The sequence below is a fragment of the Humulus lupulus genome, chromosome 4, assembly GCF_963169125.1.
Source record: "Humulus lupulus chromosome 4, drHumLupu1.1, whole genome shotgun sequence".
In the NCBI taxonomy this organism is placed as follows: Eukaryota; Viridiplantae; Streptophyta; class Magnoliopsida; order Rosales; family Cannabaceae; genus Humulus; species Humulus lupulus.
In genome coordinates, this window is record NC_084796.1 from 169,637,850 (window position 1) to 169,653,794 (window position 15,945).

At 37.9% G+C, this 15,945-nt stretch overlaps 3 protein-coding genes across 5 annotated transcripts; 1 reads left to right on the forward strand and 2 right to left on the reverse strand.

Annotated features, from left to right (window-relative positions):
* Positions 1–7,236: 7,236 nt before the first annotated feature.
* On the reverse strand, positions 7,237–10,054 carry LOC133830966 (pentatricopeptide repeat-containing protein At2g37310). The gene is given in 2 exon segments (XM_062261099.1): positions 7,237–8,039; positions 8,041–10,054. Coding segments are annotated over 2 exon segments (1,893 nt in total). The 5' UTR covers positions 9,859–10,054; the 3' UTR covers positions 7,237–7,964.
* LOC133830968 (dirigent protein 17-like) lies at positions 10,022–12,238 on the forward strand. 2 transcript variants are annotated; one of them, XM_062261102.1, is made up of 2 exons: positions 10,022–10,071; positions 11,346–12,238. In XM_062261102.1, exons 1-2 carry the CDS (start codon positions 10,037–10,039, stop codon positions 11,884–11,886), a joined length of 576 nt encoding a protein of 191 aa, XP_062117086.1. In that variant the 5' UTR covers positions 10,022–10,036; the 3' UTR covers positions 11,887–12,238. The 2 variants fall into 2 exon arrangements, with proteins under 2 accessions (XP_062117086.1, XP_062117087.1); XM_062261103.1 differs by having other exon boundaries at positions 10,026–10,145.
* A 206-nt stretch (positions 12,239–12,444) lies between these two features.
* On the reverse strand, positions 12,445–14,643 carry LOC133830967 (uncharacterized). Of its 2 annotated transcripts, none has more exons than XM_062261101.1 (6): positions 14,270–14,643; positions 13,908–14,046; positions 13,715–13,799; positions 13,581–13,628; positions 13,105–13,165; positions 12,445–12,974 (listed from the first exon to the last, which is right to left on the reverse strand). In XM_062261101.1, the coding sequence occupies exons 1-6, from the start codon at positions 14,448–14,450 to the stop codon at positions 12,916–12,918; spliced, it is 573 nt and encodes a 190-aa protein (XP_062117085.1). In that variant the 5' UTR covers positions 14,451–14,643; the 3' UTR covers positions 12,445–12,915. The 2 variants fall into 2 exon arrangements, with proteins under 2 accessions (XP_062117085.1, XP_062117084.1); XM_062261100.1 differs by having other exon boundaries at positions 13,065–13,165; positions 14,270–14,639.
* Positions 14,644–15,945: the final 1,302 nt, after the last annotated feature.

Genomic DNA, 15,945 nt, shown 5'->3' on the forward strand with positions numbered 1-15,945 from the left:
TTGGGAATTTCCCGAGGCCCGTACGTATCTCCTCAAGTGTCCTTGTCTAATAAGGAACTCGATTTTGTCTTTTAACTGGTTGCATTCATTAGTGTCATGTCCGTAGTCGTTATGGTAACGACAGAACTTGGTAGTGTCTCTTTTCGAAATGTCCTTCTGAATGGGTCCAGGTTTCTTGTATGGCACACTGGAGCTTGTGGCCTGGTAAACCTCTCCCTGAGACTCAACGAGGGCAGTGTAGTTAGTGAACCAAGGCTCATAACGATTACCCTTAGCTCGTTTGTTGTCGGAGGTGGAAGGCTCGTTATACGGCCGTTTTCCACCATTCTTGCCATTACCGTTGCCGTCCCCGTTGCTTTTGCCGTTGCCATTAGGTTTGGAACCATTGGCGGCTTTGGCGGGTTCGGCGGCCTTCTTACCCTTGTTCGAGGGTTTTCCATCATCAGCAATGGCTTCTTCGAGCTTGATGTAGCGGTCAGCTCGGTCTAAGAATTCTTGGGTAGTTCTCACTCCTTCTTTTCGGAGACTTTTCCAAAGGGGAGAGCAACGTTTAACCCCTGCGGTAATGGCCATCATCTTGCCTTCGTCTCCTACTGTTTTTGCTCCAGCCGCCGCTCGCATAAAGCGCTGGACGTAATCCTTTACTGACTCCCCGTCCTGCTGGCGAATTTCGACTAACTGGTTCACTTCGGTTGGGTGCACACGACCAGCATAGAACTGTCCGTAGAATTCCCATACGAACATTTCCCAAGAAACAATGCTTGCAGGGGGGAACTTAAAGAACCACTCCTGCGCAGCTTCAGAAAGTGTTGCAGGGAAGATCCTGCACCGAGCGTCTTCGGACACTTTCTGAATGTCCATCTGAATTTCAAACTTATTGACATGCGAGACTGGGTCTCCATAGCCATCAAAGTTTGGAAGCGTAGGCATCTTGAACTTGCTGGGAGTTTCGGTGTTAGCTATCCTTTGTACGAAAGGAGTGCCTTTTCTCCTATCGTGGTTGATGAAAGAAGTCCTTCCCCCGACCAGCTGCTGCACAGCCTGGTTGAGTGCGTCTATCTGGGCCTGCACTGCGGTAGGAATAGCGGTGGCCTCTGTTGCTGGGGGGACATTCTCGCCGTGCCTCTCGCGGCGATCATTAAGTACATCTCTCAGGTCCTCTTCTCTTCTCCGCTGCTCGCTACCACCGAGTCGGTTGAAGACATTATTTTGTCTAGGCTGCCCCCCAACATCCTGTGTATTTGGTTGGTCATCTTGAGGTACCTGGCTCCTGCTTTTACCTCTTTCTCCATTCCTCCCACCGGCATTTCCCTTGCCTGAGTCGGCCTCATTGTATCCGTGGCCGTCTCTGAACCTCGACTGGCTATGGTGAGATCGACTGTTCCCTCGATGTTCGTTCCTGGCTGAACCATCCCGAATGTTAGAGGGTGGCCTGCGCTGGTCGTGGTGTCCCCGTGCATCATCGTGCCGTGGGGGGCCCCGGACCGCAGAGCCTAACTCTGAGTCTCTCCTGTTGCCAGGAGGGTACTGACCTCTGTTCGGTGGGTTCGGCCCATCATCCCTACGACGTCTAGGGCTGCGAGGCTGATGCTCGGCCCTATTCTGCCTCTGTTGCGGGGGATTACCCCGAGCAGCTTGGGATGGTGGGTGTGCCTCAGGATCCTGTGGGACATCGTCATGGGGCATCTGAGGCTGCTCGGGCCTTTGCGGACTCGAAGGCTGAATCGGTGGGCTCGGATTAGGACTCCTCTAGGGTGGCCCATTCACCGGTTGGTCAGGCTGCGAGGCAGGTGCAATCTGATTTCTGGCCAATAGCAAGGCTGCTTCAAGGGCTGCCAAGGCTTCGTTCTGGCAGCGGTCCACCTCCGCCTGCCTTTCCCTCAATTCCGCGCGCTACCATTCGATCTCCTGCTGCTGTCGCGCCATAACTTCAGCAGCAGTCTCCTGACTGGCTCTCAGACTAGCCAGCTCTTCCTGCAATGCGCCCAGGGTACTCTTCAGCGTTGCATCATCCATTTCCTCCTCCTCAAAGTCCAGTTGTGGCTCATCCTCCGCCATGCTTGCAGGAGGAGGAGGAGGTGGCGGGTTTGACGGTGCAGCGGCGGCTGCCTGTCCAGTTTTCCTTCCAGCTTTCGCCATTAGTTTTCTCAACGACGATAAATCAAGCTCTCAATGAAAGCAACAGAATGTTGACCCAAGATTTGGCCAACTAACACAGAGTCAAAATATGCTTGATATGAATGAAAGAGATGAGAAGAACGTAATGACAAAAGTAAATAAGACACAATAATTTATAGTGGTTCGGCCCCAAGATCTGGTAATGACCTACGTCCACTTAGAATGATATTGATATAAAAATCAGAAGAGCGATCAAAGAACTGGGGTTCAATGAGTTTCACTAATCTCTGAAGAACGATACAAGTTTACTAGGAGAATTACTTTAGTCTCAAGTGATTCAAAAGCCAAAAAAAAGTCCCTTCCCTTGAGCTATCTCTTGCTATTTATAGGCTCAAGGGGGATTACAAAAGATTGTTACAGATATTCTTTCCTGAATAATCGGATACTCAGGAAATTGTATGAGATAAATTCGGGATTCATAAAGATCTTCCCATAAATGTCGCCTTGTACACGGAACCATCGACCAGACTGGTCGCGGGTAAGACAGGCTTACACTGCTTCTAATGTGTCCTCTGGTCGATACTCTAGCAGACGTTTCCAAGTGTCAACCACGTGTCCAGGGATTACTTGCCACGTCATCAATGCTAATTTTATGGATAACAATAACACAAACACCCAAAAACATGAAAATAATTGACATTGGGTTTTCTACCTTTCCAGATTTCATAAGGAGTTTTATTTGTACCTGAACGCAGAAAAACACGATTAATTGTGTAACAAGCTGTATTAATTGCTTCTGCCCACAATTTCTTTGTGAGTTTTTTGCTATTAAGCATAACTCTGGCCATTTCCTGCAAGGTACGATTTTTCCATTCCACTATCCCATTTTGTTCAGGGGTTTTGGGAGCAGAAAATTCATGCAAAATTCCAAAAGATTTACAATATTCATCATAAACAGTATTTTCAAACTCCTTATCATGATCACTTCGTATTCTTACAATGTTTCCAATGTTACAATTTTTTTCAACTCTAAGTCTTGTGCATAGTGTTTGAAAAGCTTCAAATGTATCTGATTTTTCTCTTAAGAAATCTACCCAAGTAAATCTAGAAAAATCATCCACACATACAAAAATGTATCTCTTACCATTAATACTTTCAACTTGTATAGGACCCATGAGATCCATATGCAATAATTCTAACACATTTGAAGTATTAATATCAGATAATGCTTTATGGGAAATTTTCAACTGTTTTCCCAATTGACATGATTCACACTTACCAAGCGATTCTTCACCCAGCTTAGGTATACCACGGATGAGACCTACATTAGCAATCTTTTTCAAGTTTTTGAAATTTATATGTCCAAGTTTTTCATGCCACAAGTTAGTAATATTAAAACTTGATGAAGATGCATGACATGTGAATTTTTGTGTGAGAGTGTAACAATTATCCAAAGAACGAGAGCCTTTGAGAACAATATCACCACTTTGATTTAAGACATTACACTCATCATGCGAAAAATTAACAAGAAAACATTGGTCACAAATTTGACTTATGCTAATTAAGTCAGCCCATCAACAAGAAGCACATTTTTCAGTTTCGGTAACCCTTCAATGTTTAGAGTACCTTTACCTAAAATATTTCCTGTCATTCCTTCCTCAAATGTTACTACTCCACACTTCAAGGATTTGAAGTTGGTAAGTATGTTGGCATTACCTGTCATATGTCTTGAACAACCGCTATCAAAGTACCATGAACTAGATGCATGCATTTTATGTCAAGTAAAGGTAGCCAAGCAAACAGAGTTAACTTTCTTGACCCATATTGTGTGTTTTATTTTAAATTTCTTTTGGACAAGAATTGATTCATACTACCAAAGTGTTTAACATAATTCTTTTTAAACAAATTTAACAGAGAAAAACACTTAGGTCTTATGTGTCCTTTCATCCCACAAAAATGACAAAATGGTACAAATTGTCTAATGTTTCTTTTTGGAGAAATTTTCTTTAGTTGTAGATCTGTTGGAACATATGACAACTTTGTGGTCTCAACAGAGTGACTTGTTCCTGCATAATGGTTAGTTGGCACAACAGTCGGATAATTCATAGATTTTACAAAAATTGTTTTTCTTGAGGATTCAAATCCATTAGATCCTAATCCACTATAATCACCAGTCTTTTTTCCTACAGAAAGAATATCATCCAATATTCCAGATCTAGGATTAAGCATTTTGACACATTTTTGCAAAAGATCAATTCTTTACTCAAAGAATTAATTTCATCATTTTTGGAAGCAATAATCATCTCAAGTTCTTCAATTTTTTCAACAAATTTTTTATTATTGCTAGCCATTAGACGATTCTCATAACACACTTTTAGCCATTGATCATACATTATTTTATAAGACTCTTTCAATGACTCCTCATCTAAGTCAGAATCAATGTCAGAATTCTTATTATTCTGAATAGAATTATTAAGGCATAACACATCCTTGTAATCAATTGAAGAGAGAACCATACCTTTGTGAACAGAGGTTAAGGCAACACTATTTTCCTCCTCATCACTCTGTTCAGAGTCTTGATCACTCCATGTGGATGTCATGACTTTCTTTTTCTTTAAGGTATTTGCACACTCAGATTGAATGTGTCCAAATCCATCACATTCCCTGCACTGAATACCCTTTTTATTAGTCTCAAAGGGTTTAGAAAAATTATCTTTTGGCTTTTTGGATATGGCCTTTTTGTTTCCTAATTTCTTTATGTATTTTTGGAAATTTTTTGTCAACAGAGCCATCTCATCATCTGAACTTTCCTTCTTTTCTTTAGAAGATTTCAAGGCAATAGATTTCTCCTTGATTTCTTCTGTCTTGCCTTTTTGTCTAATTTGTTGGTTTAGTTCAAAAGTTCGAAGTGAACCCATCAATTCTTCTACTTTTATTTTGTCCAGATCTTTTGCTTCTTCAATTGCAGTTAGCTTCGTCTGAAACCTGTCAGGAAGAACTCTAACAATTTTTCGAACCAAAACGTTCTCTTCAAGTTTTTCACCAAGAGCAAAATATTCGTTAGCAATATCTGACAATTTCTCATAAAATTCAGTGAGAGTTTCATTTTCATTCATTTTCAAATTTTTAAATTTTGTAGTGAGCATAACAAGCCTGGAACGCTTGACATCAGCAGTTCCTTCAAATTGAGTTTGAAGGATTTGCCAAGCATCTTTGGCCGAAACACAGGAAGAAATCAATTTAATGTAACATTCACCAACACCATTAAAAATAGCATGTAATGCTTTTTTATTGTAACAAGATAGTTTATCTTCAGCATCAGTCCAATCGAGTTTAGATTTTACCTTAGTTACATCATCGCTTTCTGCTGGAGGAGTCCAGCCACTTAAAACAGCTCTCCAAGCATTTTCATCTTGAGATTTGATGAAGGCTCTCATTCTAACTTTCCAATATGGATAGTTCGAATCGTTGAGTAAAAGGGGGCGAGTTATGGAGCCTCCTTCTGTGAAAAAAGACATTGCAAGAACAAGAACAACAAACAGAATAAACCAAGATCACACTCAGAAATGAGTGACCCGCTCTGATACCAATTGAAATTCCGTTTTTAGTAATTACCAAATTAATTAAACCATTTGAATTAATTAAAGTGCGGAATGGTAATTAAATGTTTACACAGATTCCAGTTCTGTCGGGACAGAATCCTAACTTGTCACGACATAAACTGAACACAATAAAAAGACAGTGCAAAATAATAAAGAACACAATGAATTTTTACAAGGTTAAAAAACCCTTTCGGATAACCTACTCCTTGGGGCCACGCCCAAAGAATAAAACCAATTAATAAAGAATCACAAATACAAAATATTGACTTAAACAAAACAAGACTCCCTCTTGAGATTTGCCGCAACTTTGTTGTACTTCTCTTCACTAATCTGATCTTGATTGAAACGCTCAACCACTTGCACTCCCTTCAATGGCCAGCGAGTGCTTACATCCTCCCGACGCAAGGCTTGTAAAAATCTTCTCCCGAAGACTATAAACGTTGTGTTCAAATTACAATGTGTATTCACTCATGAACATGGTATAAACTCACCACTAAAACTAAGCACACATATTTCTACAAGATCACGTGAATACTTATGATCTTGAATACAAAGAGGAACTCTCACAAATATTACAATTATGCTCACAAATTATGCATCTAAGAGTTCACTGTTCTCACTGCCTTTAGAGCCCTATTTATAGAGTAATTTTTCATGCTCATAAAGGCCGAGAAGGAATTATTCTAATAAAGGCATGAATAAATGAATATATTCTTGATTGATTAAGAGTTGCCTTTTTTAGAAGATGCTGATCCGAAAGATACAATTTTGGTGGGAACAGCTCAGACCTGTGTCGGATCCAAAACAAGCTCAAAAAAGGAAACAACAATTAATGACATTAATGATCCAGTTTCCTGTTTTTCAATTCTTGAGTTGCACGAAAATATATAAACAAATATTCCAGAAATGACTTTGGGTAAGTATTAAATATTTGCAATATAAAACTTCCCTTTATAAACAAATTGGGACAATATAAGCTAAATAAGGAAGCTAATTATTATCCGAAATTCCCAAAAAGAGAAAGTGAATTTCCGAAAATTACAATAAGGGAACACAATCAATTTATCTTTTAAGAAAAATATATTTCTATAAAAATGCCGAGATTTACAAAAAACTAAAAAAATGAGTATGATGACCATTTTTCTCAATGCCTCTTGATAATATTGGTGCTTGGATTCATACTTTTTGTCCAAAGACCTGTCTTTTCCAAGTGGCACTATGGTCAGTACAATTTAGCTTTAGTGGGATTAACTTTTCTGAAAGAATACATAATCCTAATTAACATACCAACACAAGTATGGTCAGGCGCGCAAAAGTATAAATATATATAACACCATTGGATGCTAAGAATAAAAAAAGATTTCCCAAAAAGGGCAATAGAACAGCAACAAAGACAGGCTTTTTCCAGAGTATAAGATGAGACCCTGCAACCGATTATTAGATATAGATAGTTCTTTAGAAGTGATGCAGGTGTGCTTTAAAGACAATATACACCTAGAAGTAAAATGGACCTTAGTAAGCTTAGAATAGAGTTCTGACATTAAAACTTGCAGATATGTTCTTATAGAACTATGAATGAATTTCACAACTATTGAACAACCCATCTCCAACAAGGGGAGAAAAAGGGAGCACCAAAAGAGGATATAACAAAAGTGTGATCTTTAAAAGGGTAATTGGGTAATTGGAATGATGTTGTCTCCTAGAAATAATAAATACGCTCTTTACAATAGGCCTGCTCTCCTTTCGCTTTAAAAGTGAACTTGTTCTTCATTGACCTATTTTGAATAGACCACATTATAGACCAAAAATGCCCTTCAAAGTGCTTGCAAAAGCCTTTGACCAATACAGTTGTCTTCTAATTTATTCAAGATCTATCTTCTCATGCGAGAACCTTGGTTTTGACAATAAGCATATAATATACAGTTTCCTAAATGGTTGCTGCCAGTATGACACTGCAAGTCGGCTAATCCGGCAACCAAGTTCTCAACCAAACTGAAATATGAATAAGTTGCTTGTAAGCATATGGATCCTGCTCAGCTTCTGGGAGAATATCAAAGCTCCAGACATAATAGATATCTTCATCTGACTTCTAAGAAACCAAAACACACCAGCAACAATATAAAAGAATGAGGAAATCCAGGTGACACTCTTGAATGAATATTTCCTTGTAGACGCACAGTCAACAATGGGAGCGGCATTGGGATACTTCTGTATCAATTCATTCTGCAAAACATAACCTTAGGCTTACTCTCTAACCTGCAGATGTATACCCTCCAACATGTCATACATCTCTTTAATTTTTCTAGTTGACATATTCCCCTGCAATGAGACTTTGTAATCCACCATTTGTTTCGATCCAGCTACTGCCAGCGACCTTCTTCAGCCCAATTTTAGTCATTCTTCTCCTGATATTATCAGCTTCATCAGGTCTCCCGGCTTGTGAATATAAGTTTGCCATAATGATATAGTTGCCAGTATTCTCAGGCTCAATGTCAAACAAACGGTCAAAAACAAATTTCCCTAATTCAACATCTCCAGATACTGAGGCACCATTAAGCAATGCACCCCAGACTTTAGCACTTGGCTCAATTGGCATTTTTGAAATAAACTGCACTGCCTCGGACAGCTTCCCTGCTCGGCTAAGAACACTTACCATGCAAGCATAATGCTCCACTGAGGGTTGAATTTCATATTTTGGCAACATGGATCCAAATATCTTCCAAGCTTCATCTAGTACTCCAGAATGAGCACAGGATGTTAATACTGCTGTAAATGTGACTTCATCTGGATGAAGTCCATAATTCACCATCTCATCAAAAAGACGAAGAGATGTATCAGCATCTCCATGTGCAGAATATGCTGAGATTATTGCTGTCCAAATGATCAAACTTTTACTTTTTGATTGATTAAAAACCCATTGAGCTCCTTGAAGAAATCCTGACTTTGCATAAGTATCGATAATAGCAGTTGACACATAAATATTCTGATCAAAACCGCTCCTAACAGCATAGGCATGTATTTCTTTACCTCCTTTCAAATATGGAACTGTTGGGAGAATACTTGAAAGTGTTACAGTGTTTGGTCTTAATCCACTTGCCTGCATTGCTCGGAATATATCCAAGACGTTTTCATGCCGGTTGTTCTGAACCAGACCTGATATCACCGCATTCCATGTGCTTAATCCCAGATTTTCCATTTTGCTTTGGAAAAGAACCAAAGCATCGTCAACAAATCCGTGAACCATATACCCTGAAACCATTGAGCCATAAGTGACTTCATCTTTTTGGGTCATCTCATCAAATAACTCTCGAGCATAGTCCAAGCTACCACATTTTGCATAAAACCCAATAAGAGCATTAAAAAGTGAAGTATCCATTTCCATTTGAGTCTCATTCACATAGCGGTGAACCTCCATCCCGAAAATAAGATCCTTGGACTGCCCACATGCCTGCAAGACACTGACCATTGTCACCGCATTAGGCCTCAACTCAACCGAGCCTAACATCTCCTTAAACAGTTCCTTACACTCATCATAAAGCCCGCCCTGAGAATATCCTGCAATCATTGAATTCCACGACACTATATCTCTCTCAGACATTCTGTCGAACAAGACTCTCGCTAAACCAAGCTTATCATATCTAGAGTAGCATGTAACCAAAGCATTCACAACAAACATATCTGAATCAAACCCATGTCGTAAAACAAAACAATGAACTTCCTTAGCCAATATCACGTCAAAAAGCAAAGAACCCAGCGCCTTCAGGACACACGTAACTGAAAAATTATCAGGTTTCACATCAGTTGAACAAGATGACACTAGTGAAGTAAACAGATTTAACGTGACTGTATGCATGTTATGGAATGAATAAGCAATGAGCATAGCGTTCCAAGAGAAAGTATTTCTGTGAAGAATTTGATCGAACACGTTGCGGGCTTCATTTAAACGATGGGATTTGGAGTAAAAGGTAACGAGCTTTGAAGCTAGGAAGTTATCGGGGACGACGGAGAAAAGGACGAGGCGGGCATGAAGCTGTCTGGCTTGGCGGACCAAATGGCGGTTGGTGCAGACCTGAATGAGGCGGCCATAGGCGCCACAGTCGAGCCCATTGGCTCCGTACAGAGCTCGTACGATTCTCATTCGCTTTCAACTCCAAAATTCTCTCTAATTAACTTCAAATTTACTTTCACTTCAAATAAAACCCAGCCTACGTGGACATTGAGATCAATTAGATAAATACACGTGTCACAAGACAGTCAATAAATCGTTTTAATCAATCAAGTGAGCCGGTTAAAATAGGATCGGTGGCACAAGCAAAATGAATAAACGACATCGTTTGCTCCGGTTTCAAAGGTAAAAAAAATCACATACTGAGCATTTGAATCATAATCATCGTCTTCCTCCTCTCATTTCAATTTTTTCCAGAGGTAAGTAAAAACCCTAATTCTTCAAATTCGAGAATGTCCTTTCAAAGAAACTTGTTTTTTTGTTCAATCAATGAATTTACCAACTGAATTTGCTTCGGTTCTTTCTTTTTCTTTTTTCCTTTCGTTTTCTTCTTTGATTTTTTTTTTTTTTGGAATTTGTGGAAGTTTGAGAAATGGGTATCAAAATCTTTGAAAGAAAAATGTAATCATTGGGGGGTGAATTAAAAACAAGAGATTCTTGTTTAGTTGCTTGGTAAGTGTTCCTTGAAATTGTCAAGTGTACAAGTTCATAGAGTTAGGATATGTGGAAATGATTATTGTGCTGGCTTAGGGAGTAAAATGCATGAACACATTAATGTTAGAGAAAGAACACAGTTTTTTTATTAAGAGCGTGCGTTTGGTAATTGGAATGGATTATAATTTGAAGTAATTATTAGATTTGACATGTTTGCAACTATGTAATTACACAATATTTATGTAATTGAAGATAAGTAAAGCTCCTTAATTACATTCTTATTCTTATGGCCCTACGAAAATTGGGCTTAATTATATTGTGTAATTATCAAACACTATTAATTTTAAATAATATTTATTGTATTTTATAATATAATTAAAAATTGATATGTAATTATTATTTGATATTTAAATATTTTAAAATAGAGTAATTACTAGGTAGTAATTACATAGTGCCTTTGAAACACACTAAAATATTTTGGAAGAAGAATTAGGTACTAATCAGTATATTTGTTTGTTTGTGGGGATTTGTTTTTTTTTTGTTTTGTTTTTGAACTGTGTAGAATAAATTGGTGACATCCCAAAAAAAAATTGGTGATATATGATTGACTTTCCCATTCAGTTTTCTGTTATGGTCTCCATCATTGATGCCAGTCTGTTATTTCTGGTAAGTGAACAATGTAGGCTTTAACCCAAGACACAGAATCTAGGTGCTTTCCTTTTTTTTTTAAAAAAAAAAAGAAAAGCTTTTTCAATTTAAAGCAATCTAAATCTAATATCTGGGTTGGATGAAGATTTTTGCATGAAATAGTAGCAAAAGAAAACCTGACAAGAGTTAAGAAGAGAGAACTTTATGTGTTTCTACCTTTATCACTTGTGAACTTTTATGTTGAGGTGTTGTTTGGAACTTGGTTCAATTTTATAATGCTTAATTTCAACAGATAATTACAGTTTATTTTTTGGCAGACTTATGATGAGTGACATGGTCGGCAATGGAAAAATAGAAAAGCAGGAGATAGATTCTTCTTCAACTGTGGTTTTTGAGATACCGGGAGAACCTGCCGTCATCATTAATGGAATGCCAGATGTTTGCCCAACTAGTGATAACTTTGGTTCCTGTACTGCCATAGCTGTGGCAGAATCTAATGGGGGGCACAAAGGTTTTGGTGAATGGTTGGAAGGAAGGGAAGTGCAGAAGTTGTTTGGCGAGCACTACTATACTGGTGTTGTGACTGAGTATGACACAGAAGCAGGGTGGTACAGAGTTGTTTATGAAGATGGTGACTTTGAAGATCTTGACTGGAATGAGTTAGAAGAGGTGCTTAAGCCCTTGGATATTATGGTTCCATTGAAAACTTTAGCTCTAAAAACAATCAGGAGAAGCAAGAAACATGTTGATAAAACTGGTGTCAAAGCTCAAACCCATCTGACCAAGAGTGTGGCTAGGAAGGGAAAGAGGGCCCTGGTGTTGGTGCCTGAAGGTGACTCATTGATGCAGCCCCAATAGTTAATAGAATTGTTGCTTATGAAAAGTAAAGAGGACAAGGAGCATTGGAGTAGAATGGAAGAAAGCAGCCTAGTTCAGTGGGAGAAGCCTAGATCTCAACAAGTTTCAAGGAACTTAGGATGACAATCTAATCAGTGACATTAGCATTTTAGTCATATACTTTGGGGATGCATGCGCCCCTTAAAAACAAATTTTGTCGTTTTCTTACTTCAATATATTGTGTTAATGTCGTTTCTAGAATTTGTGGTGCAATTTGTTATCTTGCTGGGCGATGATTGTTGTCGTTTTCTTTAGGCTTTTCTAGTTGGTGTTGTCTTCCCATTGATACCTTGAATGTAAACTAGTTTTGTTAGTTTTCTTTCATTAATACACACACACACACACACACACACATATATATATTTATAGAGAGAGAGAGAGAGTGAGAGATAAATACTTATACTCTTTTGACACTATCAAAGAAGTAAAAACTAAAAAGAAGAAAATACATTTTGACTACCTGTAATTTGACTTAATACCAGTTTTAACTCGTACTCGTGGTAAAAACATTACCAAATATGAAAACCAAATCCTTCTTCCTTTTTTAATGTCCACCAAGTAAATTGATTTCATAATTCTGATTCTGTTTTTGGCATATCCAATTACATTCCCCAACAAAATAACCAAATAGGACACGGCATTCTCCCATTGAACTCATTGCTAAAATCTCAACGCATGAGATCCTCTCTCAAAACTAAAGGTAACAAGTCTCTTTATTTTAGTGTCTAAAAATGCTTTCAAAAAGGAACATTCAATTGAAAAGAAAAACTCTTAAAACCAGATTCCTGATGACATCAAGGCACATTTTCTATGGCTAAGTAGAAACTGGTTCAATCCTATGAACTCCTCTACTCATTTTTATATCATGCTGCAATGCAATGCCTTGCCTCCTAAATGAAACAACGATGAAAAAAAAGGACCATCACTGGAGTACACGCACCAAGACTTGATTATTCAAACAGAAGCCCTTGTTCTTGGTGATGAAACAATTCATTGCTTGACTTTGAGAAGGGAAGCGTACAGTTGCCATCTTATCTGGGACTGTTGCTCTGCAAGGTCGTTATTTAATACAAATAATATACCATTAGAAAATTGTTAAAAGGATCACAAGATATAACTTTTCTTTTTCCATAACTAACTTGAGAAAAATCTGGATGGAGGATGCATCAAAGTCGCAACCAGACAGAAAGCGTGCAACATCTTCTGGGACTGCATTTAGCGGGATTCCTTGGAGTAGAATCTGGAAAAGAGAAAACATGTGTTAAGGTAATCATTGTTTAGAATGTATTGGGAGATTTGCAATCGTATAAAAACACTAAACAAGCTGTGATACTTGAGGAACTAGCCTTCTTAAATTGCAAGATAAGCATCACACAATGGTAACTACAAATTAGTTAATAACTTGATGCAGTTCCATGCAAGCTGAAACAACATAGAAGCTCTATCGCTTCCTTCAACAAACTACAGACACATTGCAAACCATATATATAGAAGCAAAGCACAAAGCCACATAGTTTAGTACATTGCATCACCGCGTCTCACAGAACATGGTCAATGCTTGAACTCATTCGAGGAATATGCCATAAGAGATTTTGCCCAAATATTTTTCTGCCTCCTTTTGATAACTAGAAACATAATAAAGATATTTGGCTTACAGTTTTTCCATCATAAGGCGCTACGATGTCCCACTGTGATTTCGCAACCTTAAATGCAAAAATCAATACTCAACATCAGACATTTACATGACTACAGAACAAGAACAATAGCAAAAATAACATGCAATAATCACCTTCTCCATTCTATAAAGGCGACCCTTTCTGCTAATCATCTTAAATGCCTGATCATATGCATGAGGAGAAGAAAAATGCACCAACCTGGTGATACCGATATAAATGAATATTCAAATAGTTCAGACATTTTCTCTATAGCAAAAACTAATAGTTCAGCTCCTTTGTAAGAAAATCAGAGAACGAAGAACATACATTGCAGAGGGATTGTAGTCCCTAAAATAGTCAACTTTGACATCTTCCAGACTCAAGTTACACCCTTCTAGCAAATTTACAATATCCGTCTTCAATGTATTTCTAGTAATACCACCAGTCAATTTTGCATACAATGAACCTGATTAGGTAGAAAAGCACAGTGAGAAAATCTAACTAAAGAACCCCACGTGAACTTTCACCAGAATAAACCCGTTGTTAGCTAACCAAACCCCAAATTCGGATTTTTAATTTTTTGAGTAAGAAGAACAGTTTGATTATTAGTTCATAAACCCTAAAAACCAAAAACCCTAAAATCCAATTTCTACGGTAAAAGCAAAATAAATTCAACAGAATGATCGTACCAGAGGCTGAGGTTCTAAGAAAGGAATCGACGGCTTGGTCCTGAGTCTGCTGTGGTTCTGATTCGGTCGAGAACTGCCTCGCGGGGAAGGCGACGAAGCCATGCTTATGGCTCGTCCGTACAGAACGAAGGGAGGAAAAGTTTGAGCTGATTGCTGTTCGAACTAGACCAAGCTTTGACATTTCAAGAAGCTTCGGAGCGAGCAGAGATTTTTCTCAGTTCGAAGCTTCGGAGTGGGTTTTGGGAGAAGATGAAGAAGATCAAGATTCCAGAACCATTAGAGGAGTGGTGCTTGTCGTTTTAGAAACTGGAATTTTAAGAAGTGCCCAACTATAAAATCAGGGAAAATTCTTCGGTAAAAGAGACCATTCTATTTTGGGAAAATAACATTTTTACGCCAATCTATTTCCTTAATACGAGTTATATTTTGGAAAATGAGAATTCAGAGCATCTGATTTAAAAAGTGATCAATACAGTAACCTAGATTCGATTTTGGTCAAAATATTTTCAATTATAAGATTAATTATCAGATTATTAGTGATATGATGAGTTCAGAAAAGCGAAAAAAGTGGTCGAAGAGCTGAGAATCAAATATTATATTTGAATTTTTTTATCCAAAATTGGGTATAAGGTACTATTTTGATCTATTTTGTGAACACACACGATCTAAATTGTTATTAAACAAAACACAGGGGCCAATCGCGTATTTGAGAAAAATATAAGGGCCAAACTAGTATTTTCCCTAGTATTTTTAGCATTGTGATTTCAACCCTTGGATTGTTATTGTCAAAAATAAAAATCCAAATTTGAGTATATTATAATTATAGACGCATCTTTTTAATTTTTAAGAAATTCTAAATAATTTATGGTGGTAAATACAAGTTCAAACTAGTAAGGCTGTTCACAAATTAGTTTGGCCTAATTTTTCATTTTTCTTAACCAATTTAGTATAGTAGTGGTTGAGAGAGAGTGAGATTACACTAACAATATAATAAGAATCTTACGACAATTTTGCACGACAGAGTCCAATAAAAAATTAGAGTGGAGATTGCAAACCCTGGTTGTGGAACAAATTCTTTGATATTCTTGCAAGCTTCAAACCCTAGATAGAATCTCACTTTAATCATTTTGATGAATAAAAAAAAAACAAGGCTTATACGTGAGATTCATCATTGTCCAAATTCTCTATTTCCTAGTCCTTCAAAGATGCTTGTGACTTTTTCTAGTAGGAAATGGAATTGAGATTGAACAAGCTTCTCAAGACAAGCACTTTTTTTTAATGAATTTCTTAGAGAAAACTTGTGATCTTTGAGAGCTGGAGAGAAATGTTAGAGAGAGAGTTGAAAAGTGTGATCAAGGCTTCATAACTCTAAAGGACCAATTTTATAGTGTAGGCACTGTCCTTAAGTCTAACCAATAAAATTAGAGTTTGTAAACACATAAATTTGGAGCCAAAGAAACATAACTTCAAAGCAGAGACAGGCGACATGTCACTTGTTCTCTGTCGACATGTGTCAAAGAATATATTCCCTCTTTTTGTTTGAATCCCTTAACTACTAATCTACCCATAAAAGTTTGTATGGTGCTATGTATCATCTTCTAAATACTCATTTGCATCCAATTGGTTTGGACCCTTGTGGAAGGTCAACCAATTCCCAAGTGTGGTTAAACATAATT